The sequence below is a fragment of the Felis catus genome, chromosome B1 (genome assembly GCF_018350175.1).
Source record: "Felis catus isolate Fca126 chromosome B1, F.catus_Fca126_mat1.0, whole genome shotgun sequence".
NCBI classification, from domain to species: Eukaryota; Metazoa; Chordata; class Mammalia; order Carnivora; family Felidae; genus Felis; species Felis catus.
In genome coordinates this window covers 165,282,853-165,309,615 of record NC_058371.1, presented here as the reverse complement: position 1 = coordinate 165,309,615, position 26,763 = coordinate 165,282,853, and the positions used below count along the sequence as shown (strand labels likewise).

General features: G+C 38.2%; 1 protein-coding gene across 3 annotated transcripts; it reads right to left on the bottom strand.

Moving 5' to 3' along the window:
• Positions 1–12,431: 12,431 nt before the first annotated feature.
• Positions 12,432–26,700, bottom strand: COMMD8 (COMM domain containing 8). Of its 3 annotated transcripts, XM_023253142.2 has the most exons (9): positions 26,592–26,667; positions 24,857–25,015; positions 24,558–24,617; positions 24,370–24,447; positions 23,797–23,862; positions 21,742–21,897; positions 17,488–17,640; positions 14,307–14,462; positions 12,432–13,243 (listed from the first exon to the last, which is right to left on the bottom strand). In XM_023253142.2, exons 5-9 carry the CDS (start codon positions 23,824–23,826, stop codon positions 13,223–13,225), a joined length of 516 nt encoding a protein of 171 aa, XP_023108910.2. In that variant the 5' UTR covers positions 23,827–23,862; positions 24,370–24,447; positions 24,558–24,617; positions 24,857–25,015; positions 26,592–26,667; the 3' UTR covers positions 12,432–13,222. The 3 variants fall into 3 exon arrangements, with proteins under 3 accessions (XP_023108910.2, XP_044912357.1, XP_023108909.2); XM_045056422.1 differs by lacking the exon at positions 24,558–24,617; XM_023253141.2 differs by lacking the exons at positions 23,797–23,862; positions 24,370–24,447; positions 24,558–24,617; positions 24,857–25,015 and having other exon boundaries at positions 26,592–26,700.
• Positions 26,701–26,763: the final 63 nt, after the last annotated feature.

The following is a 26,763-nucleotide window of genomic DNA, read 5'->3' as shown; positions in this document are numbered from 1 at the left end:
CCTTTAGCCTTAATTGCACACCTTTTATAAACCTATCATTATTCCTTCCAGAATGGTTTCTCATTCATGGAGTATACCACTGGTTACAGACCATCCTCTGGGAACCTGACCCACTATCTTTTCAGTTGCTTATTCCTGTTACAGATTCCACGTCCATGCATCTCCCACCGACTCCCCCTGAGCCTTCTAGCAGACATGAAATGTAGTAAGACAAGTCATAATGCAAACTTGTCCAAATTGCCCTTCCCAAGTATGTAGAACATCTTTTGCCTCCAAACAGCATTCCTATACTTGGAGAACAGAGAGTTCTCCAAACATATACCAAGCAATGTACAGAATAACTTTAAAAAGTTAACAGTAAATGAGCTGCATGCTGGAGAGAGGGAGATGACAGTGGGCGGAAAACACCCGGACTTAGAATTGCATGACCTGGCCTTTATGTTGCCTCTACCACTGCCTGGTCGTATGACTGAAGACCAGCCATCAGATGACTTCCACGTTCCCTTCCAAACTTCAACTAGTTGGAAACCAAATTGCCAACTAAATTTCAAAGGGCATTTGAGACAGGTTTGTGCAGGAAGTTACCAGAAAGATATAGGAGCACGGTAGTTTCTGCTAAAACAGTCCCATAAATATTCTTTGTTGTATATCTTTGGGAGTAAGTCATCAGGGTAGGCCATCTGGTGTCAAGTGAATCAAATCCAATACCTGTCCATATTCCTTTAAAATTACATTGAAGCTGAAATGTTTAGAAGTTTACATTTACAGGCAGATGGCAAAAAAAAAAAAAAAAAAAAAAAAAAAAAAATTTTAACAATTTTAATAATGGTCTATACTACAAATATTTCCCTTCAAGAGCACTGGAGAGTCTCAGATAACATAAATCAGTGTGGTCCCTGTTTTTAGATCTCTGGAAGATGTAGCTCCCTTAGGCTATTCTCTGCAACTCGGTCAGGAACAGCCCTGAAATGCCCCCGCCATAGTGGAAGAGCCTATCTTGAGGCAGCATCTGAGCAGAAATGCTGCTACAGTCCCCTTCAGTGTTCTCCCCAGTGTGAGACCCCATCACTGTCTGGGTTCTGTAGGTGGAGCAGCCAGATAGGGTTGAGCTCTCAGACAAGGGGAGACCTCCCATCTAGTTGGAAAAGATCCCAGGTCTTCAGAATCTCTGCTATCTGCTCTCCCTGTCCCACTTTCCCAACCACCCTCCTATTCCCCTCTTAACTAGTTCAATCTGCCAATTGTTTTAGGCACAACCGTGACAAAACTGAAAGTTTACTTATTAAATTTTGATTAACATTTCTAGCTATTCATATTGTTAAAGCATGCATCCTCTCCACTCCAATCTCTGAACATGACCCCCAGTGTGATTCCTGCACACGGATATTCTTAACTTTTCCCCCTTTTCAGAAGATACCTTCCAACTCTAAGCTCCCATGATTCTCCTGAGAGCCCCCTGACCGTTCAGAATTGTTAGGAGAGTGCCTAAAAATTCCTCCCTTCCATTTTGGGTCAGCCTACGAATGAGATGGCCTCTTTTTTGTAACGTTAGCCTAATATTCTGCTGCTTGACCTCTCACAGTTCCAACGTTCCTATATGCAGGTGTGCTCTTAAAGTAGAGAACTAATAGTTCTCTTTTTCAGGTTTCTCATATTTTACACTTTTGAGATGCATTCATAGCTAATGTCATCTTTTTAAAAACAGAGGAAGCATTTATAAGTCTTCAAATTCTCACCAAATTGAGATTAATACTTATTAATATATATATCCATTAGGATTCATTCAGGTATAAGTAACAAAAGATGCAACTAAAAGTAACTTTAACCAAAATGATAGCTTATGTAACAGTAAGTGCAGAAGCAGGGTGGTTCCTGGGTTATTTCAATAGCACAATGATGTCATCCAGGACCTGAGATCCCTCCCAGGACCAGTTCTTCCTAACTCTGTATGTTATCGGCACGCATTGTGGTTGCAAAATGGCTACACTCATGTACTCGTATCAAGTGGCAGAAACAAGGGAAAGTCCTGCCTTAGGTCTCTTTTTAAAAGCAAGGAAATCTTTCCCCACAAAACTCTCCCAGCCATCTTTCTTGTTCCATTGGCCAAGGTTGGATTACACAACCATTCCTGAACCAGTCACTGATAAAAGGATGGGTTTATCATGATGGGTTTACAACATTGATCCAGTGAGTTGCCCAGGGGGAATAAAAGATGGAATATGTTAACAAAAAGAAGAAAGAATGGCTTTGGGGTAGATATCCAAACACGACTGTCACACATTGGTCTAAGGTATCAGAAAAGACTTTGTCACACATAATTTCATGATGTGATCTTGAAATCACTACCCTACAACCCTATGAAAATTATGATGACACTACCAATGTCTGGTAATGGAGGCTAAATAGGTTAAATGATTTACCCCAAATCTGATAATGATAATTAGTTAGTGACAGAGTTACTATTCAATCTGAGATTTTTTTTTTCTTTTTCCTGACTGTAAAGGCAAAGCTATGTCTATTCTAACCACACTGCCTAGATCTAATGCTTTGTACTTTGATGATCCAGGTTTTGGGTGGTTCAAAGATAAGAGGAGAGTAGGAAGAAAGAGAACAATTTCCAAATACTCTTGTTCTTTTTTTATCCTTCTCCTCCATCTTGCACACTCCCTCCCCGGCAACCGCACCCCCCCCCCATCCCCAGCCAAGATGTACAAAAGCCTTTCATTATTCTCTTGAGGGAAAGTGTAGAAGGAATAGCTCCAGCAACAATTGAATAGCCTGAGGTGTGCCCAGTTCTTTTTTGGATAACATTACTGTTAGGGGACCACATGCCCCAGTTTCCCCAAGACAACCACAATTCACTCTCAAATCTGTCCATTTAGATAACGATTATATAGTCACACTAGATATGAGTCTCATAATTCCCATTCCTGGTGGGTATGGGAAATATTAATAGGCTAATATTAACACCTTGGAGAAAGTATATGCCTTGGCTCCCTGTGAATCACTTAAGCCCAACCTCAGTCTCTCCATTACTCACACTCACTTTATTTCTCATTGTTCCACTTACCCAGCTTCAAGCAAACTAATCCTCACATATCTACTGCAGCAACAGCCACATATCATCCCAAAGTGTGCTCGCTGCTGTTTGAAGTTTTACATTTCTTTTCCACTGCCCAGATTCTCCTCTTCCCTTGCCCCTCCCCAACGCTGGATTATAAATCAAGGCAACATCATCCAAAAAGCCATCCATGAGCAGCCAACCTTTCCTCATTCTGTTTACTCTCCTGCTAGCACCCCCTCGGTTCTTGTGGCCACTTAGTCAATAATAATAGATGTTGAATTTGTGTATCTTCTGGTAGTTTTGAAAAATACACTCTCTGCTTCCCGAAATAAGGTCCTTAAGGGTAAATGCCCCATTTTCTAATTCTTTTCTATTGCCCAAAGCATTTGCTGTTCTGTCCGTGGTAGAGAGTCTGTAAGTACTGATTGAATGGCCTACACTGGTAAATGTGGGAAAAGAAAGATTTCCTAGGGACAGTACTTCAGGATTACAGATAATAACTTGTGAAACAGGTGCCACCCACACCCTCCCCCAACTTATTTTACTTCCATAGAGCCTAGGTCTACAATCTCTAAACAGATAAAAAATACAGTCAAACTTACAGTTGAAACCAGGCTTGGGTCTGTGCAAAGTGGCCATTGAGATTTTCCTCATTGCTTAGGACTTAAACAGGCTGAATCTTAATAACACCATTCTAAATTCTACCAGTGCTGGCATAACTGAACTTTCCATGCTGATTCCGACTGCTTTAACTTTATGGAAACAGGAAATTCTTCACTGGAAGTTTCATTTTTTCCCCCCATATACTCCCCTTTGCCTTATTCAAAGCCTTCTGCATCTAGGTTGTATGGGGTATTTACTCTCAAAGTTGGGACTGTATTGCCTAATTGGAACACTGCAGCATGAATTATAAGAGGACATTTCCAGAGGGTACTGCACACGAGATTTCACTTCTGCCAAGAAATGAACAGAAGGTTTAGAACTAAGAGAGATGGGCAGTTCTTCATGGTCCCTCAAGACTGCATAAGATAGATGTGCAGAGAAATACTTTTCTGCAGCCCTTCTTTCAATTGTTAACTTTCCTGTTCTCCTGTTCTATATATTATTTACAAATTTGCATAAAAGAAATATATCGTTTGCAAGCCTTACCTCAGAGTGGCAACCAGCCACCCCAGTTTTACGAGATAACGTATTTTTCTACTTGATATTCCCCCAAATACATTGAATTGCAGTGTACCTGCTTTTTCTTTTTTTAAGCTAAATCAATTCATGTTAATCTGTTTCCTACATCTTTTTAAAATACTCACTGGATAAAGCTTGAAATATTTTATATTTTGCGACAATGCTCCTGAGACATTTTTAGGGAAGCCCCTTGATTATTCTAACTCACTGCAGTGTCATGGAAAGCAGAATTATTAAATACAGTGATATTTCATATTCAGAACATCCACTACTAGGTAGGGAATGCTCGTGATTAGATACGCATATATTTATTGACTGTGTTGTTTCAACTCCTTATTTTAGAGAGGGCCATGAACCCTCTCGATACAAACTACCATGCGGCATTATTCCAAAGTGAAGATTGCATGAGGTTTTCAGAAATTCTAAATGTTTACAAGGACTAAAAATTTTTTGACATCTTTAAAGAAGCTTTTTATTTTTGACCACCAGGCAGCATTTTGTGCCATTGTGATGGGAACCTAATGGCTAATGTGAAATAATGTTGTTGTGTCATTTAAAAGGGTAATGAAAATGTAAACAGGAAACTTTAACATTGTGTAAATACAAATAAAACTGTTTTTGAGAGAAACACATCTGGGTTAGGGTGGCTTGCTTGAAAAATTCTCTTGGCTGTCCATCATCTCCTGTGACTTTACCCAAGGACACTCAACCTGAGGCAAAGATCTTTTCACAGTGATTCGGGAGGTTTGGGAAAGCAGGGCTCGTTAGGTTAAAGAATGGGAAAATTTCTATTCCTGCCAGCAATGGAACACCTCTTCGGCACCACCTCACCTAAAACCTGACTTAATCCAAAAATTAGCTACACTTTCCAAACCAGTCTCCTGCTATTTTAATTCATAGCACCCTGTCCTAAATAGCCGGGGCTTTCAAAAGCAGGTGCTACGTACACACAAAACTTCATACCTTATGTTGCCTCTCAAAATCTGTTATGCTTAACCCACCAAATATGTTAGAATATGTTAAATGTTTTACTCCTTGTGTTTTTAAGTCCCCACTAATCAGTTTGCTGAATCGTCTATTTACCCTCCTACCGAACATGAGTTAGCTAATTTATGTCCTGATTGGTAGTACACAGTTCTTGTAAATAAAATAATCCCTTTCTCCCTATTTTTCAGCAGGCAGAACTTCTTTAATTGGAAAGAGACATAAATTACAACATAATTAATGTTCTTTTGTTCTTTCGACATAAGCATTTGCTTTCTTACATAAGCAGATAATACTTTTGTATACCTACCAGACCACTAGAAAAGCTATACGGCAAGAATAAGTATTTCTGGAAACCAAATACATTTTAATGAAATGGGATAGGTTTTAAAAATGCCAAGAAAAGAAAGGTGGACTCCTTGCTTTTATAATTCCAGTTTCTATTTTGTATCAATATATGCTGCATTTTCTGATTGAAACTACTGTTGTGTTTAATGAAACTTGAGATTTTCTGTGGTTGCTTTTTACATTTGAAATCAAACTTTCATACAGCGTTTGACTGTAATCTTTCTGTTAGGGCTTTGATTAAAATATCCTAACCGTTTCATTAATTCCTTTTTAAGTGCTTAAAGTATGTGATGTTATGACTTTGCTATCTCAAAAACTATCTGTGGACAAAAATCCATGAAGCCTGTAGACTGTGATTTATCCACATGAAAGAAGCAGAGTTCCCTCTAAGCAGTGAGTCAGCGAATAAGAAACTGTTCAGTGTCCTCTGATTCCTGACCCTTTTACCTTTCATGGCCTTTTTTCTATTCCTAATCATTCATTGAGTAATCATGTATTCCTGTAAAGTAGAAAATCAACTTACATACAATCAGGTATGGACACAAGAAACGCTTGTGCTCTCGATATCAGGACTCACAGATACTCTAGCAGTCACAGGACTGTGGTTCACTCAGTATTTTTTGTTAGTAGTGTGGCTTTGCTACAAAATAAGTTGCTGTTTTCTTTGTTCTGGTACTACAGGATTTTAAATGTTTCAGCAAAGGAAAGAAAACACATTTGAAGGTTGGTGTCAAAAACCACCAGCTATACTCACAAACGCCGTTGTGCAGCTTCTGAAATGTAGTTGAATGCTGTAAATATGTACAATTTATGTTAGCTTGTTTATTCCTAAAACACAAATAAAACTTTTTTTATTAAAAATGCCTACATATAAAAAGCTTAGTTTGTACTATGTTCAAAAACATGCAAATCCTTTTATAATCCTTAAAAATGTTTAGAATTCTGAATCTACCATTTGAGAGCCTTTATTGTAAAATTTAATACAAAGCAAAATCCCTTTATTTGGAAGAAATTCTTTGCAGTATTATCCAACAATTGGGGAAAAAATACCAGCACTTTTCCAGAAGCTTATTTCTGTACCACTTTGATTTTGGGGGAAAAAAATTCTTTAAGACGACACACCTTACAAACATTTGGACACATGGAGTGTTTCTATATTATGAAAAAAAGAAGAAATTAAATCTTCTTGTATTCAAAACTGATGCCTAAAATTGACTTTAATAGCATCCATTTGTGAGGTGCATTATGTCAAATTTCTTTTAAAACCTCCACTGTAAATATGAATATTAGAGTTGGCCGATTTGTCCGTCTTTCCTAATTTGAAGACCTCCAACCTCCAAACTCATTGTGTCCCTTCAGAAATAATATGTTGATAAGAAAATAATGAACAGACTGAAGGTGTGAAGTTCATATATCCATTAATTGGTTAGCAGAATAGCTTTTCAGTGAGAGTCTAAATTCCAGCCTAGAGACGACATTAACACCCATCCAGCAAAATACCTGGGATCACCTCTTCATCAGCAGACCTTTGGCCTGCAGAGCTGCCAAGAATTGTAGAGACATCCTACCCTGGTTACTATTTCCAGAAGACTATGTTATGGAATGGAAAAAATAAATGGACAACCAGCTTTTTTAGACAAATAACAAACATATATATAACATGTTTAGGATTTGCTGTAAGAATTATAGATGAAGCCAACACAAGATAGGTATTTGTGTATCTGTGATGTAACTGGTATCAGCCAAGGACATGGAGAAATTGGAACCCCGTGTACTGTTGGTGGGACTCTCAAATGGTGTAGTCGCTATGGAAAACAGTATAGAGCTCCTCAAAAAAATTAAAAATAGAATTGCCATATGATCCAGCAACTCCACTTCCAGGTATTTAGCCAAAAGAACTGAAAGCAGGATCTTGAAGAGATACTTGCACTCCGATGTTCACTGCAGCATTAATCACAATGGCCAAGAAGCGGAAACAACCTGAATGTCCATTGATGGATTAATGGACAAAGAAAATGTGGCATATACATGCAATGGAATATTATTCAGCCCCCCAAAAGGAAACTGTCATATGTTAAAACATGAATGAACCTTGAGGACATTATGACAAAGCGAAACAAGCTAGTCACAGAAGGACAAATACTGCATGATTCCACTTCTATGAAGTATCTAACGTAGTCAAACTTGAAGAAGAAAGCACAATGGTAACTGCCAGGAACTGGAGGATAAGGAAATGAGGAATTGCTGTTCAATGGGTAGAGTTTCAGTGGTAGAAGATGAAAAAGTTCCAGAGATCTGCTGCCCAATAATGTGCAGTGAATTAACAATACTGTGCTACACACTTCAAAAATTGTCAAGAGGAGAGATTTCAAGTCATGTGTTTTTTGCCATAATTGAAAGAAGAAAAAAGATATCAAGTGGTATAGCCACTTTGAAAAAATGTGGTAGTTTCTTACAAAGTTAAACTTGTCATATAAAATGATCCAGCAATCACACTCCTAGGCATCACCAATTTCCTTCAATAGGTGAATGGACAAACTGATATATCTACTCAATGAAATATTATTCAGGGATAAAAAAAATAACTTATCAAGCCACAAAAAGACATGGAAGAACCTTAAATGCATATTACCGAGTGCAAGAACCCAGTCTGAAGAGACTCATATTGTATGATCCTAATTATATAACATTCTGGAAAAGGCAAAACTATAAACACATTATGAAAACATCACTGATTGTGGGGTCCAGAGGAAGGTGGAGGAAAGAATTAGTAAAGCACAAAGGATTTTTAGGGTGAACTATTCTGTAAAGTGGATTCATGACAGTAGGTATTTGCCAAAACAGAGCTATTCAACGAAGTAAAAATTAATGTTTGCAAATTTAAAAATCATTTAGGTAGTCAAGCAATCCCAGCAAGGAATGCAGACTACGGCAAAAAGATTGAACTGTATTACAAATGTATGAAACCACCTCACTGAAGGGGGGGGTGGGGAGCAGCTGGTACTGACCTAAGTAACTCTGGAAATGTGTGAAGTAAGACTAAAGGCAAAAAGAACTGCATATGATTCCTTCCAGGAAGATAATGTTGTTTCCCATATATTAACAATTATATATATATATATATATATATATATATATATATATATATATATGTAAATATATGTATATATATGTACACACACACACAAACACACACACTAGAATTGAACAATTAAGCAAATGTATAGTGGATGGTAAGAGTAAGGTTCCTTTTTTTTTTTTTTTAGTGTTTATTTATTTGGGGGGGGGGCATAAAGAGGGGTGGAGAGAAAGAGGGAGAGAATTCCAAGCATCAATGCAGAGCTCGAACTCACAAACTGTGAGATAATGACCTGAGCTGAAATCAAGAGTCGGACGCTTAACTGACTAAGCTACCCAGGCACCTGGGAGTCAGGTTTCTTACAGTTGTACTGTGAATTTACAGATAAGGAAGGGTAGCAGGTGAGAATGTGATCTTTGTGGTAATGGATTAGAGTTGAAGACATCAGGATGAACTTGTGTAGCTTAATATAGATATAGTTGATTATGTAAAGAAATATTTACAGATAGGTATATATACACAGCTTAGTTTACATACATATATTTCTTTGTTGTCAACTGAGGGTACTTAAACAATACCCCAATAACAATGAGCACATCTAGCTTGATTTCTATTACCATTCCTCAATAAAATGAACCAGGGATTCTTGGAGAAATGGTTGATTCTAGGACTGGGCAGGAAATAGGCAAAAGGAGCCTGGAATATACTGCCAGAAAGTTAAGGAAATAATATAAAAGAGCCAACTGAAAGAGCTCCCAATGGCCAAACCTGGAACAATTTGAATAGTAAATAGTATTGGATTATAACCATAAGTATAAATACCCATGAGTCCATATTATATAAAGGATTAAATTAATAGAAGAGACAAATCTGTGCAGATCTCCAAAAGGTTTATGTAAGTGCTCTGACCTTAAGAAGGGAGAGCACAACTTCCATTTCTTAAATATGAGCCACACATAGTGACTTCCTTCCAAAGAGTACAATATGGAAAAATAGAAATAAAGAGTAACTTTACAGTAAGAAACCTGACAAACTACCTCAGCTAGGTAAGCAAAGTCAATGTCAAGTCACAAATCCTGTTAATAGTATGTACCCTCAATATGGTGTGTTGCAAATGGCACTTTACCTCTGTGATTTTCCTCCCCCAAACCCATAACCCCAGCTTAAGCATGAGAAAAACATTAAATTCCAACAGAGGGCCACCCTACAAAATACTTCACCCACACTTCTCAAACTGTAAAGGTCATCAAAAACAAAGAAAGGATGGGAAACTATCACAACAAGAGAAGCTAAGGAGACATGACAACTAAATATGAAATACTAGAACAGAAAAAGCACATCAGGTGAAAACTTAGGAAATCTGAATAAACTATGGAATTTAGTTGATAACAATGTATTGGCATCAGTTCATTAGTTATAACAAATGTACATACTAATATGTTAATAACAGGGGAAACTGGATGTGGGGTATAGGGGATCTTTCTATCCAATTTTTATGTGAATCTAGAACTAAAACTAAACTGAAAAAAAAAAAAAGGGTCCATTTGGAGAAGAAAAAAGAGTCACAGTTTGGGAGAAAATACCTGCAGGGCATATATGTGATAAAGACTTGTATCCAAGCTACCAAGAACTCCCAAAACTCAACACTAAGGGAACAACCCAATTTAGAAATGGGCAACAGATCTGAACAGACACTTCACCAAAGAAGATATACAGATGGCCAACAGCACATGCGACAATGAACATCATGTCATTACAGAAATAAAAATTATTAAAACCACAATGAGATACCACTGCACATGTATTACAGTAGCTGGAATGAAGATTGACCAAAGCATGTGTTAGGAAGTAAATGGAGGTAAATGAACTCTTCCAGACTTTGGAAATATCTCATTCCTCTAAGTATTCACTCTAAAGGAAGCATATATCCATACCAAGGTATACATAAGAATGTTCACAGGATTCTGTGTTATGTAATATACATAAAGTTTTAAACAACCAAAATATCCTTTAACGTGAATAAAAACATATGGTAAAACTCTACAACTGAATACTTCTCAACAATACAAAGAAGTGAACTATTGATATATGCAACAACATGGATGAACCCAATACTGAAGGAAGCCAGATTAAAAGAAAAGGTACATACTATATGATTCCACTGATATTAAACTCTTGAAAGTGTGAAGTACTCTACAAGTGGCAGGAAGCAGATCAGTGGTTGTGGCGGGGGTGGGGGAGTGGAAGAGTAGGGATTACAAAGGAATAGGAGGAAACTTTCAGGATTGCCATGTTCACAATCTTGATAGAGGTGATTCTTTCATGGTGTATGTCAAAATTTACCTGACTGTACACTTTAAATAAATGAGTTTATAGTATTATCAGTCAGATCTCAATAAGGTAAACATACTAATGGAGTGGTAAATAAGGTAGTGAGAGGAATAAGTAGAGCAAGATTTTCTGCTTCTCAATGGAAATACTGCATGGAGGGCTGAAATTCAGAAGGCCCTTAGATAAGTACACATCTTCCTCAACTTATGATGGGGTTACATCCCAAAAAACCCACCATAAACTGGAAATACCATAAGTCAAAAATGCATTTAATACACCTCACCTACCAAACATCGTAATTTAGCCTAGCCTACCTTCAGTGTGCTCAGAACACTTATGCTAGCCTACAGCTAGGCAAAATCATCTTAACACAAAGCCTATTCTTTAATAAAGTGTTGAACACCTCATGCAATTTACTGAATACTGTACTCAAAGTGAAAAACAATCATTATATGGGTACAGGATGGCTGTCAGTGTATCGGCTGTTTATTCTCATGACTGCATGGTTCCCTGGTAGCTGCAGCACAGCCACTGCCCAACATCAGGAAAGAATGGTGTCCTGGATATTACTAGGCCAGGAAAAAATCGAAATTCAAAATGGAAAAAAAAAAAAAAATCAAAGTATGATTTCTACCAAATGCATATTGCTTTCGCACCAGTCAAGTCAAAAAATCTTAAGTCAAATGATCGTACATCAGGGGCCATCTGTACTATTTAAAGTGCTAGCCTACAAACTGCCTCTGGTCCTTAACGACACAAGGAACTTGCACAGGAAGTAAGTCACCTACCTCCCAAGCACACTGTTTAGTTCAGCTGATTTTTTTCCAAAATTAACATTTCTCAATGAAAAAAGCAATATGCTGATGAACGCTCTAGCTTAAGCTCCTCATGTAATCATTGACCTGTAACAAATAGTCCACAGACTGGCATTAGTTTAGGGACACATTTTGAGTAGCGCTGCCGAGGTCACACACAGATGTTCTTTTAACCTCTCTAAGCCCATCTTCATCTGTATGATGAGATAACTGCTCTGATGAGCTACAAAGCTTGCAGATAGCAGGTTCTGATCAATTATGGGCCACTGCTTTATGTAGACAGTGTTTTAAAATAGAGCCATATGTAAAAATGAAATGTCATTTTTTATTTGTTCCGAACGCTTGGGTTGTTTTTCAATATTTATTTTGAGAGAGAGAGCGCATGCGCGCAAGAGTGAGGTAGGGGCAGAGAGAAAGGAAAAGAGAGCATCCCAAGCAGGCTCCGCACTGCCAGCATGGAGCCCAACGCAGAGGGCTCCATCCCACCGACTGAGATCATGACCTGAGCCGAAATAAACAGCTGGATGATTAACTGACTGAGCTATCCAGGCGCCCCAGAATGCTTGTTTTTAAAGTTAACTGAAATTAAAAATGGCTTGTTTTCCAGTGAAAACTATTAACTTCAATATTAAGGGTTTATAACAAAAGTGGACTTATATTTAATATTAGCTAATATTTGAATAGTTATATACACACTTTACAATGACATCTATTCTCTTTATCACAGCACACCCTCCCAATCAGACACAGAAATGCAGAAGTAACAGTGTTATTTTCATTTTTTCCTATTCTAGTAATATTTTAATAATTCATAAACTCAAAACTGTTCACACAATTTTAATTACTTTTTCTTGTTCATGTCTGAAGAAGAGCTTCTTTCTCTAAGAAATTTACATTTTATAATCTTTCCTTTGAAATATATGAAAGATATGGAATCTCCTGAGTTATATATGCAGCTTATACATTCTTTAAAAGTTATTTTTTAAAATATTACAAATTAATCATATATATCCATAATACACATCCTTGCTATTCATATATTCCTTTAAGCAACATTCAAGTATATTTGTGCTTTGTATGTTTACATTACTTTAGAACCTATTTTCAACTTTCAATAAAACTGTATATCTATAAAGATTTCTCAAATATTTAATAAATGGGGCAAAACAGCCATTACGAAAATATAAACTGCTATTATAGCTTTCTCATCTATCATTTTTATGCATTTCCAGTCAACCATGTCATTTCCTGTTCTTTAGGGAAGCTGATAAATTTTTATCTTTGCAATCTCAACACTGTTGCTTTCTCAGCACAGCACAAGAGTCCATATATTGCAGGTTTTCTGAACACACAGTATTCACTCGGCCGTTATCAGGTGTAGCAGTGAAATCTGATAGTGTTGGTATTCATCATTTCCAGTTATTTCAACTGCAGGACCACCTTAAAACACAAAGTCGGGGGAAAAAATCAGGTTATTCCAAAATGATGCCAATCTCTGCTTAATGAAATGCTTTGAAATCTCTGAAGAAGGGCCTGGAGAACTGATAATAAGCAAGCACAATGCACAGGAGCACGCCTGCCAGGATCCATGGCTCTGAATCAACTAACATTTACATTGGGCCGCACCACACACCCTTTCAGACAGCCCCATACGAAAGCAAGCCAGGCTGCCAATGTGGTTACTGGGCATGTGGACCAGTCATCATGGCACTAAAATCGGCATCTGCAGAGTATAGAGGAAAACTGAGGATAGCAGAGTTTAAAAGAGGTAAGGCTAAGAAGGCTAGTCAGTGGCGAGAAAAGGTAGTTAGAGTATCTGGCATTAATCATGGATTTCAGATCACACAGAAAAAGCTGAGCAATAATGAAAGGAACATACATATACAGAGACAGTTATTTTCTGACAGCAGCAGTTTGTACTGTTTATTTTTCTCATTAAATAAACACTGGGAATTGTTCCTGTTATTTAGCCAACCCTTTGTAAATGCAAAATTTTTACTCATTCATTAGTCATATCTTATCCCTACCTGATTTTGTCATAATAACTACAAGCCATATTTTGTGTCTCATTCTTAGAGGATTATAAAAGCAATTTTATTTGTCCAGTTAAATAAGACCCTCTTTTCTTTGGGATCACAGCTATTTATAATCATAAAAACTCTTTAGAATCACAGCCCTAAGGTAAAAATTTATTTTTAGCATTACTGAGCACTGGGGCAAACAAAATCTAGCTGTGAGAACAGCACTACTATTCTATCAAGAATGACTACTTGATAAGTTAGGCTCAAAACTAAGCAGTCAAAATTACAAGTCGTAATTTTTTTAATATCTAAAACTAGAGATGCAGAACAGATCAACAAGGTATTTTCTGTGCTTGACATAAAAGATCAGAAACAAAAGAAATATTAAAAGTCAATTATGAGTTTTTCTTCTATTGCTCTAAGGGTATCTATCAGTCAACACTTAAACATTTTAAACCACACAGCACAATTAAAACAAGTACCTTATTAGCTGCTTCCAAGGAATTTATTAGATTCTGCAGCTCTTCTTTACTCATTTCGACAGAATATGGTTTGACTTCACCATTTTCTTTTACGTCTAGAGTAAGGTTTAAAAGTGGCATTTGTAACGTAGAAATCTTGTCACTAGACAGTGCAAGCTGTTTAAAATGAGGAAAATAGTAATTAATAAGTAGTAAAAAAAAGAATATATTAAATATACATCAGAGCTTATTAACAATACAAGAACACTCCTGTTTGCTATCAAATACACGAAAAGGAGGAAGAAACAAAGAAACCCCCGCCAAACCAACACATACATGAAGAACAGAAAGAGAAAGGAGGATGAATAGAGAGGATGCGGACTGGGAAAAAAGGACAACCAGTCCGAATTTCGTAGCGTAAGCAGCAATCCAGCGCAGAGTTATGGCCGGGAAGGAATGAATGGGTCCAATGCATCAAGAAACTGAGAATTCTTTTTTTTTTTTTAATTTTTTTTTTAATGTTTATTTATTTTTGAGACAGAGAGAGACAGAGCATGAACAGGGGAGGGGCAGAGAGAGAAGGAGGCACAGAATCTGAAACAAGCTCCAGGCTCTGAGCTGTCAGCACAGAGCTCGACGCAGGGCTCGAACTAACGGACCGTGAGATCATGACCTGAGCCGAAGTCGGACGCTTAACCGACCAAGCCACCCAGGCGCCCCAAGAAACTGAGAATTCTTAAAGATGTGTGAAGAAACCAAGAGGATGAAAGTCCATGTACAAGGATACAACCAAAAACACTGGTAAAGCCTGGGAAATTAAGACGCTTAATTCACAATCAGCCAATTCTCTACCAAATTATTGTTAAACACATTATCAAGATACCACTTTCAATTAGAGTCACTCAGCAAAAACACTCAGTTTCCCTACTTCTTATTTTCTGTCTACAGAGAATCCTAGAAGAAACAGAAGAACCAAATATTTATGATACTAATACTTTTTGAAACAAGCGCCATGGCTTCATTGGCAGATGGCAAAGGAAAAATCAAATTTTCCTGGAATCTGCGCTAGAAAACCCCACAATAAGTGAATCTTTGAAGTGCTACTACTTGCAAAAATTTACTTATGCAATGAATGGTAAGGAACTACTTCCCTAACGAACAACCTCTAAGTCCACCCTCGGCGTGCACACACTGTAGAATTGAATCCTCACATACCTCCTCCGTTTTCTCTTCAAAAACCAGGGCTCATCATATCTGAGATTTAGAAGTATCAAAGATGGGGCGCCTGGGTGGCTCAGTCGGTTAGGCGACCGACTTCGGCTCAGGTCATGATCTCACAGTTCGTGAGTTCGACCCCACGTCGGGCTCTGTGCTGACAGCTCAGAGCCTGGATCCTACTTCAGATTCTGTGTCTCGCCCTCTCTCTACCCCTCCCCTGCTCACACTCTTTGTCTCTCAGTAATAAATAAACGTTAAAAAAATTTCTTTTTAATTTAGAAGTATCAAAGATGGTCTACATTATAGATAATTGTCTTCTTCAGTGTGTCCAATAAGTGGTTTCTCAGTCTATGCTTGAATACCACCAATGATGAACGTGCTACCTCAAGAAGAGGTTAAAATAATCTTCAGATACTGACAGCTGTTAAAACATTTTCCTTAGGTTGAATGTGAACTCGTCTTATTTCAAACTATGTACCTTAAACCTTAACCTTTGTCCTAGCCGCTGTAGCCACAGAGTGTATATCAAGTCCCTCATCCATAGAGATGATTTTTAGTCCTTTAAAGAGAATTATCATTTTTCTACTAAGTTTTCTCCTTTCCCCAAATGTTTGAAAAAAACCTTCATGATTTTAAGCTCCTGATCATTCTTTTCTGGTTTGGCACTAATTTGTTTAAGTATCTCTTACATTTGGCAACCAGAACTAAAAGCATTAATAACTAAATTAACTAAAAAGTGAAATGAATAAAAACAGAATTAGAACTACCCACTGCTTGAAACACTGCATTTCTATCAACAAAACATAAGACTGAATCATCATACTGCTGACTCAAGCCACATTTGGTAAATCAAAACAACTAAATATTCTCATACATACTACTTTTGGCCTACCTCTCATATCTTTGATATTAAGTTGGTTTTATTTATATAAAAATCCTCTATCTAGGTTATCGCTGCTTAATTTATTGTGCTTCATTTGGCCCATGGCTGTAATTTGCTACAAAATAATTTTAAACTTTGTATTATATTAATATAATGTATCTTAGATTTGATAAGCATAATATTCATAAAAGACTGGGCCAAAACCAGAATCACAGAGACCTCCTCCCTGGATAACACAAATACATCTGGCTTTGGTTGTTTATCCAGCTATGACCCAAGTAACTATGTAACTGTTCCACATTTTTCTTCACTTTATCCACAAAGACAGTATGAGACACTTTATCCAGGATCATGCTGAAATGAGGAAACGCAATGTTTCAACACAACGTGTTTCAACACAACCTCCTCATTGAGGTCTACGTATCCTATACAGCATGGAAAGTTGGTCTGAAATTGTTTTTTATGAATCCTATTGATCATGAGTCTCTTTTTCAAAATGTTCATTAAACTTTTTTTTTTTAATTTTTTTTTAACGTTTATTTATTTTTGAGACAGGGAGAGACAGCATGAATGGGGGAGGGTCAGAGAGAGAGGGAGACACAGAATCTGAAACAGGCTCCAGGCTCCGAGCCATCAGCCCAGAGCCCGACGCGGGGCTCGAACTCACAGACCGCGAGATCATGACCTGAGCCGAAGTCGGATGCCCAACCGACTGAGCCACCCAGGCGCCCCAAAGTTAACTTTTAATAATACATAGATTTTCCCCTGGAGACAGAATCACATTTACCAATCTCAGGAAGACTATAATAAAGGCTAGAAAGTTCTAGCCAAAAATATACGTTGAATACATACTACTCCACTATTTAAGATATTTAATGATTCACAGCTCTAGTTAATTAAATTTATTATCAATGTAATTTTATTACATATTTTTGGATGTCTGTACTGTACTTATGCATAAATAATGTAAAAAATGTAATTTTTGACACTGTATTCTTAAAGTAACAGAAATTTTAGATCTATATTATGAAAAAGAATAAATATTTCTTTCCATTCAAAAAATGAGATAAAAAAAATACATGCCTATAAACAGATTCTCACCTTTAACTGCCAGTCAAAATCCTGTAGCTGTGCAGAAGAAATATCAACTATTTCTTCAAACAGAGCCTTCTTGATTTCCTCTTTCCTACTTTTCAAGCATTTCATGATAGCTTCTTGATGAAATGAATTCAACTGATTCAACTGCTGAAATATCTATGAAAATAAACAGAAAGTAAGTGAAAGGGCCTTTCTGTTTAAAATGTAAACATATAGCTCCACTCCCCTTTCACAACCCCTTTAAAATGATAGTAAAAGAAAAAAAAAAGACTTCTGTACCTAGAATAAGATGAGAATGTGTAACTGACAAACGAGATTTTTGCAAAACAAAAAGGTAAAGGGCTGACTGATGAAGTAGCATGAAAGCAAAGACCACGAATGCTGGCATAGCTAGATTAATATCAGACAACGTAGCCTTTAAGAAGTATTACAAGAAATAAAGAATGGCAAAAGGACCATTCAACAGAAAGAACAATCATAAATTTGTGTGCATCCAATAAAAGAGCTTCAAAATATATAAAGTAGCAAAACTTGGCAGAACTAAAAAGAGAAATCGGTAAGCCTAATTAGATTTATTACATTTATAATTAGAATGTTAACACATCTCCCAGTAACTGACAGGAAAACACACAAAACAATCATAAAGATTAGAATCAAAAAAATACTATCTTCTTTAACCTAACTGACACGCAGAACATTATACTCAACAACTACAGAACACACTATTTTCAAATATATGTGGAACATTCACCAAAAGGAACCATAAGACAAGACATGTAGCAAATCACAACAGATTTCAAAGGACTGCAATCAAATTATATATATATTTTTTACCATGGTATAACTAAATCATAACTGATTACAAAAAATCTCCAAATACTTGAAAATTATACAACATAGTAACACAGTACTAAGGAAGATAGAAGTCAATCTTGCATAAACTCTTTCAGAGAATAAGAAAAGAGAAAAAATACTTCCTAATTCATTTTATTAGACCAGAATAAGACTTGACACCCTGACAAGGACATTACAAAGAGAAAAACTATGGGCCAATATCACTCCAAAACAGATTCAAAAGTCCTAAATAAGATATTGGCAAATCAAATCAAGAAATACATAAAAACATAATACATGATGACCAAGTGGTGTTTATTTTGGCAATGCAAGGTTAATTTAGCATTTAAATATCCAATGAAAGACACCACATCAGCAAAATAAAGAAGAAAAAAATAACAAATTTAGGAAAAAAAATTAAATAAAATTCAATACCCATTAATAACAATTCTCAGCAAAGTAGGAACTGTAGGAAACTTCTTTAATCTTATAGTATACATCTATAAAACCACACAGCTAACACAATAAATGATAAAATTGTGAATCCCTAAGATCAGGAATAAGACACTGCTTTTTGTTTCAACACTGTCTTAAAGGTGTTAGGCACTGCAATAAGGTAAGAAAAAAATGGGTATTAAAATCTAAAAAGAAAAGCATTGTACACACAAAAGAAATAAATCCAGAAAAATGTTTTATAAGCCATTAAATAATTTTTTTTAAATTGTTGGATATGGGGTAAAGATATAAAAATTGCTTCTATATGCCAGCAATAAACAAGTGGAGAACAAAATTAACACCAAAAGTATCAATTACTTAAAAATAAATCTAAAAAAATATTTGCAAGATCTCTATACTGAAAACTGCAAAATAATAGAGAAATTGAAGTACTCCAAATAAATGGAATGTTATTCCATGTTCGTGGATTGGGAAGATTAATATTAAGACATAAATTCTTTCCCAAATGATTTTAGAGATTCAGTGCAATCTCCACGCTGCAAACCGAATGATGTCACTTCAAAATTCTTATGTTGAAATTCAAACCTTCACTGTGATGATATTCAAAGATGGGGCCTTCTGAGAGGTAATTAGGTTTAATAGGTCATAAGGGTAGGGCCTTCATGATGGGATTAGTGCCCTTATAAAAAGAAACATAAGAAAGAATGCTTCCCTCTCCCCTTGCTATATGAGAAACACAGCAAGAAGGCAGTCTGCAGCCAGGAAAAGGGTTCTTGACAGGGAATCAAATCAGCCAGCACCTTTACTTTGGACTAACTTACCAGACTCTAGAATTGTGAGATATAAATTCTTGTTGTTTAAGTTACTCAGTCTATGGTATTTTGTTATGGCAGCCCAAGTTGACTAATATTCATCAAAATCCCAGGGTTTTTTTTGTTGTTGTTGAAATTGACAAACTGACTTTAAAATGTACATGAAAATACAGAGGACCTAGAAGAGCCAAAGCAATCTTGAAGAAGCATGAAATTGAAAGTCTTCTATTATCAAGACTATGTAACATAGCTTTAATTCTACAGTAATTAAGACAGTGTAGTATTGGGAAATATAGACTAGACTAATGGAGTAGAATAAAGAGTCCAGATACAGACCAACACATATACAGCTACCTGATTTACAACAAAGGCTGCACAGAAATTCTATGGGGCAAGGATGGTCATTTCAATAAATGGTACTGGGTCAACTGGCTATTGATATGAAAAAATGTGAACTCGACCCTTAACCCACAGACAAATATTAATTCAAAATGCACCAGTAACATAAATGTGAGAGCTTCTACAAGAAAACAAAAAAATCTTCATGACTTGGCACAAGTATTTGTTAAACAGGACTTTAATAGCACTAACAATCAAAAGAAATGTTGACAAAACTGGACTTGATTAAAATTCAGAACTTCTGTTGACAAGAAGACACCATTAAGAGTGAAAAGGCAAGCCACATAATGGAAGATGTTTAAAATACATAGCTCTAACAAAGAACTCCCACCCAGAATATCCAAATCAAAATGAATATACATAAACTACATTTTTTATAAGCGAGCAACCTACACAAACATGCCAAAATAACTTTTTACCAAGGTACAAAAGCCATTCAATGGAAGGACACACCATTAATTTCACTTCAAGATATCTATCCTAGAAAAGGTGGCCAATATGCTATTTTTTTTACGTTTTTTTAAATATGAAATTTATTGTCAAATTGGTTTCCATACAACACCCAGTGCTCATCCCAACAGGTGTCCTCCTCAATGCCCATCACCCACTGTCCCCTCTCCCCCACGCCCCATCAACCCTCAGTTTCTCAGTATTTAAGAGTCTCTTATGGTTTGACTCCTTCCCTCTCTGTAACTTTTTTTCCCCCTTCCCCTCCCTCCTGATCTTCCATTGAGTTTCTCAGAATCCACATGTGAGTGAAAACATGGTATCTGTCTTTCTCTGCCTGACTTATTTCACTGAGCATAACTCTCTCCAGTTCCATCCACATTGCTACAAGTGGCCAGATTTCATTCTTTCTCTTTGCCAAGTAGTATTCCATTGTATATATAAACCACATCTTCTTTATCCACTCGTCAGTTGATGGACATTTAGGCTCTTTCCATAATTTGGCTATTGTTGAAAGTGCTGCTATAAACATTGGGGTACAAGTGCCCTTATGCATCAGCACTCCTGTATCCCTTGGGTAAACAGTATGTGTATAAGGAGACACACACAAGATATCAGTAGAAGCACTATACATAATAATGAAAGAGGCAAGGATCTAATGGTTCATCAGGAGGCCGGAAAAAGAAGTCCTGCTAATCCTATCATCAAATACTATAAGAAATTAAAATATAAGAACCAGATCTACATTTACCAATACTGACAAGTCTAAAACAATATCCCATAAAAAAATTACAAATGGATACATATGTTATCATTTACAAGTTACACAAACAGCTCAAATAATTGTATACATTGCTTAAAGACATAAACGTTCCTACAACATGGAATACAAAACATGTATACCAACAAGTTGTGATCTCTTGGGGAAGGGTGGCATGCCAGGTGGTATTTGGGTATATTTATAATACCTTGTTTCTAAAACAAACACACAAACCTGTAATACATAAAGTAAAATGTTAACAACTGTTTAATTGTGATAATGCGAATGTAGGTGTCAGTTACCTAACTTCTGGTTTTCTTCCACATGATTTAAATGTATCACAATTCTAAAAACATAAACAACCAAAACAAGAGAACCAGAACTTCCACAATCAGATTTGCCTGCTCAAAATCATGATGTTTTTGTTAATATAACATACACTTACTGATGATGGCTCCTGTATGATATAGTGCCCTAAAACCAACTTGAGAAAAAAGTTAACACTACTTATTATTTATTATGAGATATAGAAATTTGCAGTGAAGTTACCTCCTCATCAGGTAAATTTTTACCAACTACCGCTTTGAAAAATTTGGTAATATCTTCTAGGACATTCTTCCATTCTGTTGAATCCCAAACACTGTGATAATCCTGGTAGAGAGGATAAGCTCGGCCACAAATGCCATCAATTATTTTATGAAGCAGCTAGAGAGAAAAGAAAGTGAATTATAAGTAAACTTACAAAACAGACTTATCTTCCTTGTAGGAAACAAATGCTGTTGGGAGCAGCTCATGTTACCCACAAGAGCAGCTGAAGATTGAAATGTAACTATTTTTAACATTACTTTTATTAATTAAAAATTAAAGCTCCAATAAAAATCCCAGACTTTCTAAAATTCTGTCCACCTTCAGAAGCTGAAATAATTTCATAGACACATTGTTGTTTCTCCAATAATCCTGAAAGGATGATGGTGAATATAAAAGTTTCACCTTGGGATTCCTTAGACATTGTATTTATACCAATAATAATAATAATAATAATAATAATAAAGTATGACTTTTAGATCAAAGTTTTTTACTGTAGATCTATACATTTCATTTCCCCTTGCCTCCATTTTCACAGCATTTACACTCACTTGTTTTGGTCCACTCCAAGAAAGTCGTCAGTGCCTTTATCTTCTTTTTTTACATTCCTCCCCCTGTACCCTACCTTAGTATCAGCAATAGAAATCCTAACATATATGTAACTGAACACAGTGACTAAGACTGAATTTTTGAATAAAACTGTCTAGTTTCAATCCTAGTTCCACTACTTAGTTTTATCAAGTTATTTCGATGTTCTGTGCCTGTTCCGTGTGTAAAATGAGGCGATCATCTAGCTACATTATGCTGTTGTAAGGAGTACATGCAAATTACTTGGCACATTCCTAGCATGTACAAAACACTTACACACTGCTAGCCATTGTTACTATTCTTCTTATTATTGTTATTATCACTATTACTACCACCACCCCCACCACTACCGGTATTACGTTCCACGTCTTTAACATACATTAATTGATTGCCTACTATGTCAGCACTATTCGAGATAAATGATTAACATGGCTTTCTTTCCCAGGGGATATTTGTGTCTTGTTAAAAGAGTATCTGAACCCAAATAATCTGGAAAATTATTTTAAACAACAAGTTTTCCAAATCTTTTTCCCTGGACCATAGTCCACTTCATTTTAAGCAGTGACTCTTCCCCTTGTAACACCACACATATCAGAACAGAAATGAGCAACTGGTAACTCCACTTCCAAATGATGGCTAATGCCCTCTATGAACAGACCTTTTATTTACCGTACATCCACCAACAGTCTCAATTTGAAATTCATTCCAAATTCTCTACACATATCCCATGTTATCCCAAACTGCCCCCACGCTAAAGCAAAACACAGAGCTCAAACTGATAAAGTACTATCTTTTGGAATATAAATGTTTTTAGTCATTCATTCATGTTTTGTATTCACATGTACCAAATAGGTAATGAGCACTTCACTCCATTTGTTAAACAAGTTAATGGAAATACAAAGCAGGGGCGCCTGGGTGGCGCAGTCGGTTAAGCGTCCGACTTCAGCCAGGTCACCATCTCGCGGTCCGTGAGTTCGAGCCCCGCGTCAGGCTCTGGGCTGATGGCTCAGAGCCTGGAGCCTGCTTCCGATTCTGTGTCTCCCTCTCTCTCTGCCCCTCCCCCGTTCATGCTCTGTCTCTCTCTGTCCCAAAAATAAATAAACGTTGAAATACAAAGCAAATATAACTGTAATGGATACCACATATGGAGCCCTGACTGAGTACCAAGCATTGCGTTCATCCTCACTACAACCCTATACAGGGGGTAAGTCTTGTTATTATCCCCGTTTTACAAATGAAAAAACTGAGGATAAACAAGATTAAGGTGCTACCATATCAGAGCTTTAGTCCGTTAGAGAAAGACAAACATAAATACATAAATGCAATTTAGAATGAGAGGAACTATATTATAAATTTATAGAAAGTACAAAGAAGCACAGAGGAGAAGAGAAAGGGCTGCTTTTAAAAGCATAAAATGAGGATATCACCTACCCACATTATGTTGTTGTAGTACTTGGCCATTTAAGGGGAGAGAAGGGCATTTCTAGTCACCAGCAACTGCATATGCATAAAAGAATAAAGTGAACAATCACATGTTCAATTTGAAAAAAAGGATACAAGGCTGGAGAGGTGAGTGGAGGCCAAATCATAAAGGGCCTTGTATACAGGGTCCAGGCTTTAATTGTCTCAACAGGGAAGCAACCTGTTCACATATTTGCATTATGTTTCCATAAATCTCCCAACAAGTTGGGAGATACAAGGAGAGAAAAGGAAAAGAGAGCTGGTGAGACCAAAGGCCCCTTGCCTTCTCTTTACCAGGAAGAAATTAGATGGGGAGAGGGAAGGGCGGGCGGCTAAATAGTTGAGGACACTCAACATGGGGGCAGTACTGAGGTAAAAGAGACTGAAAAGGAGGAAGGACCAAGGATGATACTCAGAATTTTAGGCTGAGTGACTGGGTAAACAGTGGTGCTCCAAACCAAAAATGAGGCTATAATCACAGGAAGAATAGTTCCAGGGGGAAAGACAAGGAGTTCAGCCAAGGACACACTGAATTTGAGGTACCTGGGGTGTGTCTAAGCAGGAGCCTGACACCCAAGGAAGAGATTCTTTGCTGGATACAGGGATCTAGGCGTCATCAACCTACATGATGAGAAAGGTTATGGGCCTTACTAAGAAGCAGGGAGAAGGACGACAGGAGCAGAGACTCACAACCAACAGATCTGAACATATGTTTCACCTTTGCCACTTACTAGTTTGACAAGCTTGGGCACGGTACTCCAACTCTCTCTGCTGACGTTTTGGTTTCCTCACTTGTAAAATCACAGGGGAGTTAAGATGGTTTTTCCTGATCCTGATAAGAATTAAGTTTGTTCCCTTCCACCTCCCCCTCCCCCCCACTTTCCCCATTACAAATGGAACAGAGGAAAAAAGAAGTCTTAAATGAGGGGCTTTTAAGGCTGTCTACCCCACACGCCTCTATCACACTACGTAGGGTAAGCCCCCACTCCCACCTGTCACCCATTGTAAGTGGAACACAATAGGGACTTACTCCGAATTGCCAATCATTTACACTTAAGGCCAGTCCATCGAAGCTTGGAATCCAGACAACTGTCCCCCAAGATTAAGCAGAGTTCAGTACGCATTAATTCCTTCCCTCAGCGGACACTGATCAAGAACCCACCATGAGCCAGAACACAAATCTGAAGAACTGGGAATGTAAAACAAAGTTATCTACCCTGAAGGAGTTCAGAATAAGAGAGAGACCAGAGTCAAGCCAATGGGTCAAGAAGTTGTGTAAGTGCCCAAATTGTTGGGCGACAGAGGAGATGGGAGTAAACATACTTATATATTGATTACAATACAATGTATTAATTGGTTGACTTCTGAGGACAAACAACCTCCGCTCCCAGACCTAATGCTGCAGCTCAATTCTGCATATACTGCTTTCTTTCAGGGATGGGCAAATCTCCTTCAGGTCTACGTTTTTCTGCTTGAAAGTTCAAGGGGGAAAGTCTCACTTCTCAGTCAGATTTTCCTCTTACAGCAACCACTGGGTTTTCTCCTCCTTTCGCAGCCCACAGTAATTACATAAATGCAATTACTGCCTCCACATTTCATTTTTCACACTCAAAACTGCCAATGCCTTTGGTATTAAGGCTAAATAACAAGCGTGGCATATAGACTCGAGCCACCTGACTTTCTACTCGCCTGCCTAGCCTTAGTCTCCCTGCCCTGCTTCTCACTCTGAATTTCAGCCTCCAAGAATTCGAGCAGGTCCTCAAAGCCCACAGAGGCTGGTTTCCTTTTTCTAGCCTTGTAGCTGCTATTCCTCTGCCTAAAGCATTCTCTCCCTTCTAGCCTATCTAGTCCGACTCGTCCTCTGGAACTCAACCTAGGAATTGAGACGTTCCTTTTCCGGAACGCCTCTCCTTGTCCCTTCAAATCTGGGTTGCTACCTGTCCCACAAGCTGGTTACTGGATAATTCAGTTTGGTTTCCTTATTAGATACAAGCTCCAGCAGAGTACGGGCTGTATCTCACTCACTGTTTTACCTTATCCCATTTGGGCACTCAGCACAAGGCCCACTTAAGTGAAAAGCTGGCCGAACAAACGAACGAGGCTCTTTCCAGATCCCTTACAGCCAGGTTACTTCTCAGGCCCAAGGTTTCAATGTATATGTCACCTCCTGAGAGAAAGGCCACCTAGGACCACCCTACCGAAAGTAAGTTGCCCAGTTATTGGGAGTACTTACCAATTTGTTTTGTGCAGCCCTCCAGGGGGCAGGGTGTGCTTCTCTACGTCCCCATGTCCCCAGCCTATCCCCGGCACCTAGCACTGTGCCTGGTGCACGGGCAGCATGCCGGCGTGCGTGGTGTACGAATGAATGAAATGAGATGCTGCACACCACCGGCTCCACGTTGTAAGTTCTTCAAATACTACGGTGGGGACTCCGCTCCCCAGCCCAGAGTCAGCGGGTCCTGGGCCGCGCCGGGGAGCTGACGGGCCACCCCTACCCAGGTGCGAGCAAAGCCGAGGAGTCAGCTCGCAAAGCCCCTCGAAGGGGCAGCTTCAAGCGGGGGCGTGGAGGTGGCGCCCAAAGCGTCGGCCTTCTCAGCTCTCCAGGGGCAGCAGGGGGCCGTGCACCCGACTTGACGCCCCCTTCCCCGTCCCAGCCCTGGGCAGCCCGGGCGAGCCCAGCCAGCGCGTCTCGATCAGACCGGGCCAGACCTGCACGCCGGGGCGTCCCGGGGCCCCGCCTGCCACGCCGCCCGCGCTCTCCTCACCTGCGGGCCCAGCTCGGCTGGAAGCTTCTGCAGCTGCCACAAGGGCGTCCCCTCTTCCGGCTCCATCCCAGTACCAAGTAGGAACCTAGGTCACATGACAAGGCCCGGTCGCGCCTCACAGGCGACGGCTCAGCCACGTGACTCTCTCGGGTGGGCGGGGGCCGAGCGTGGA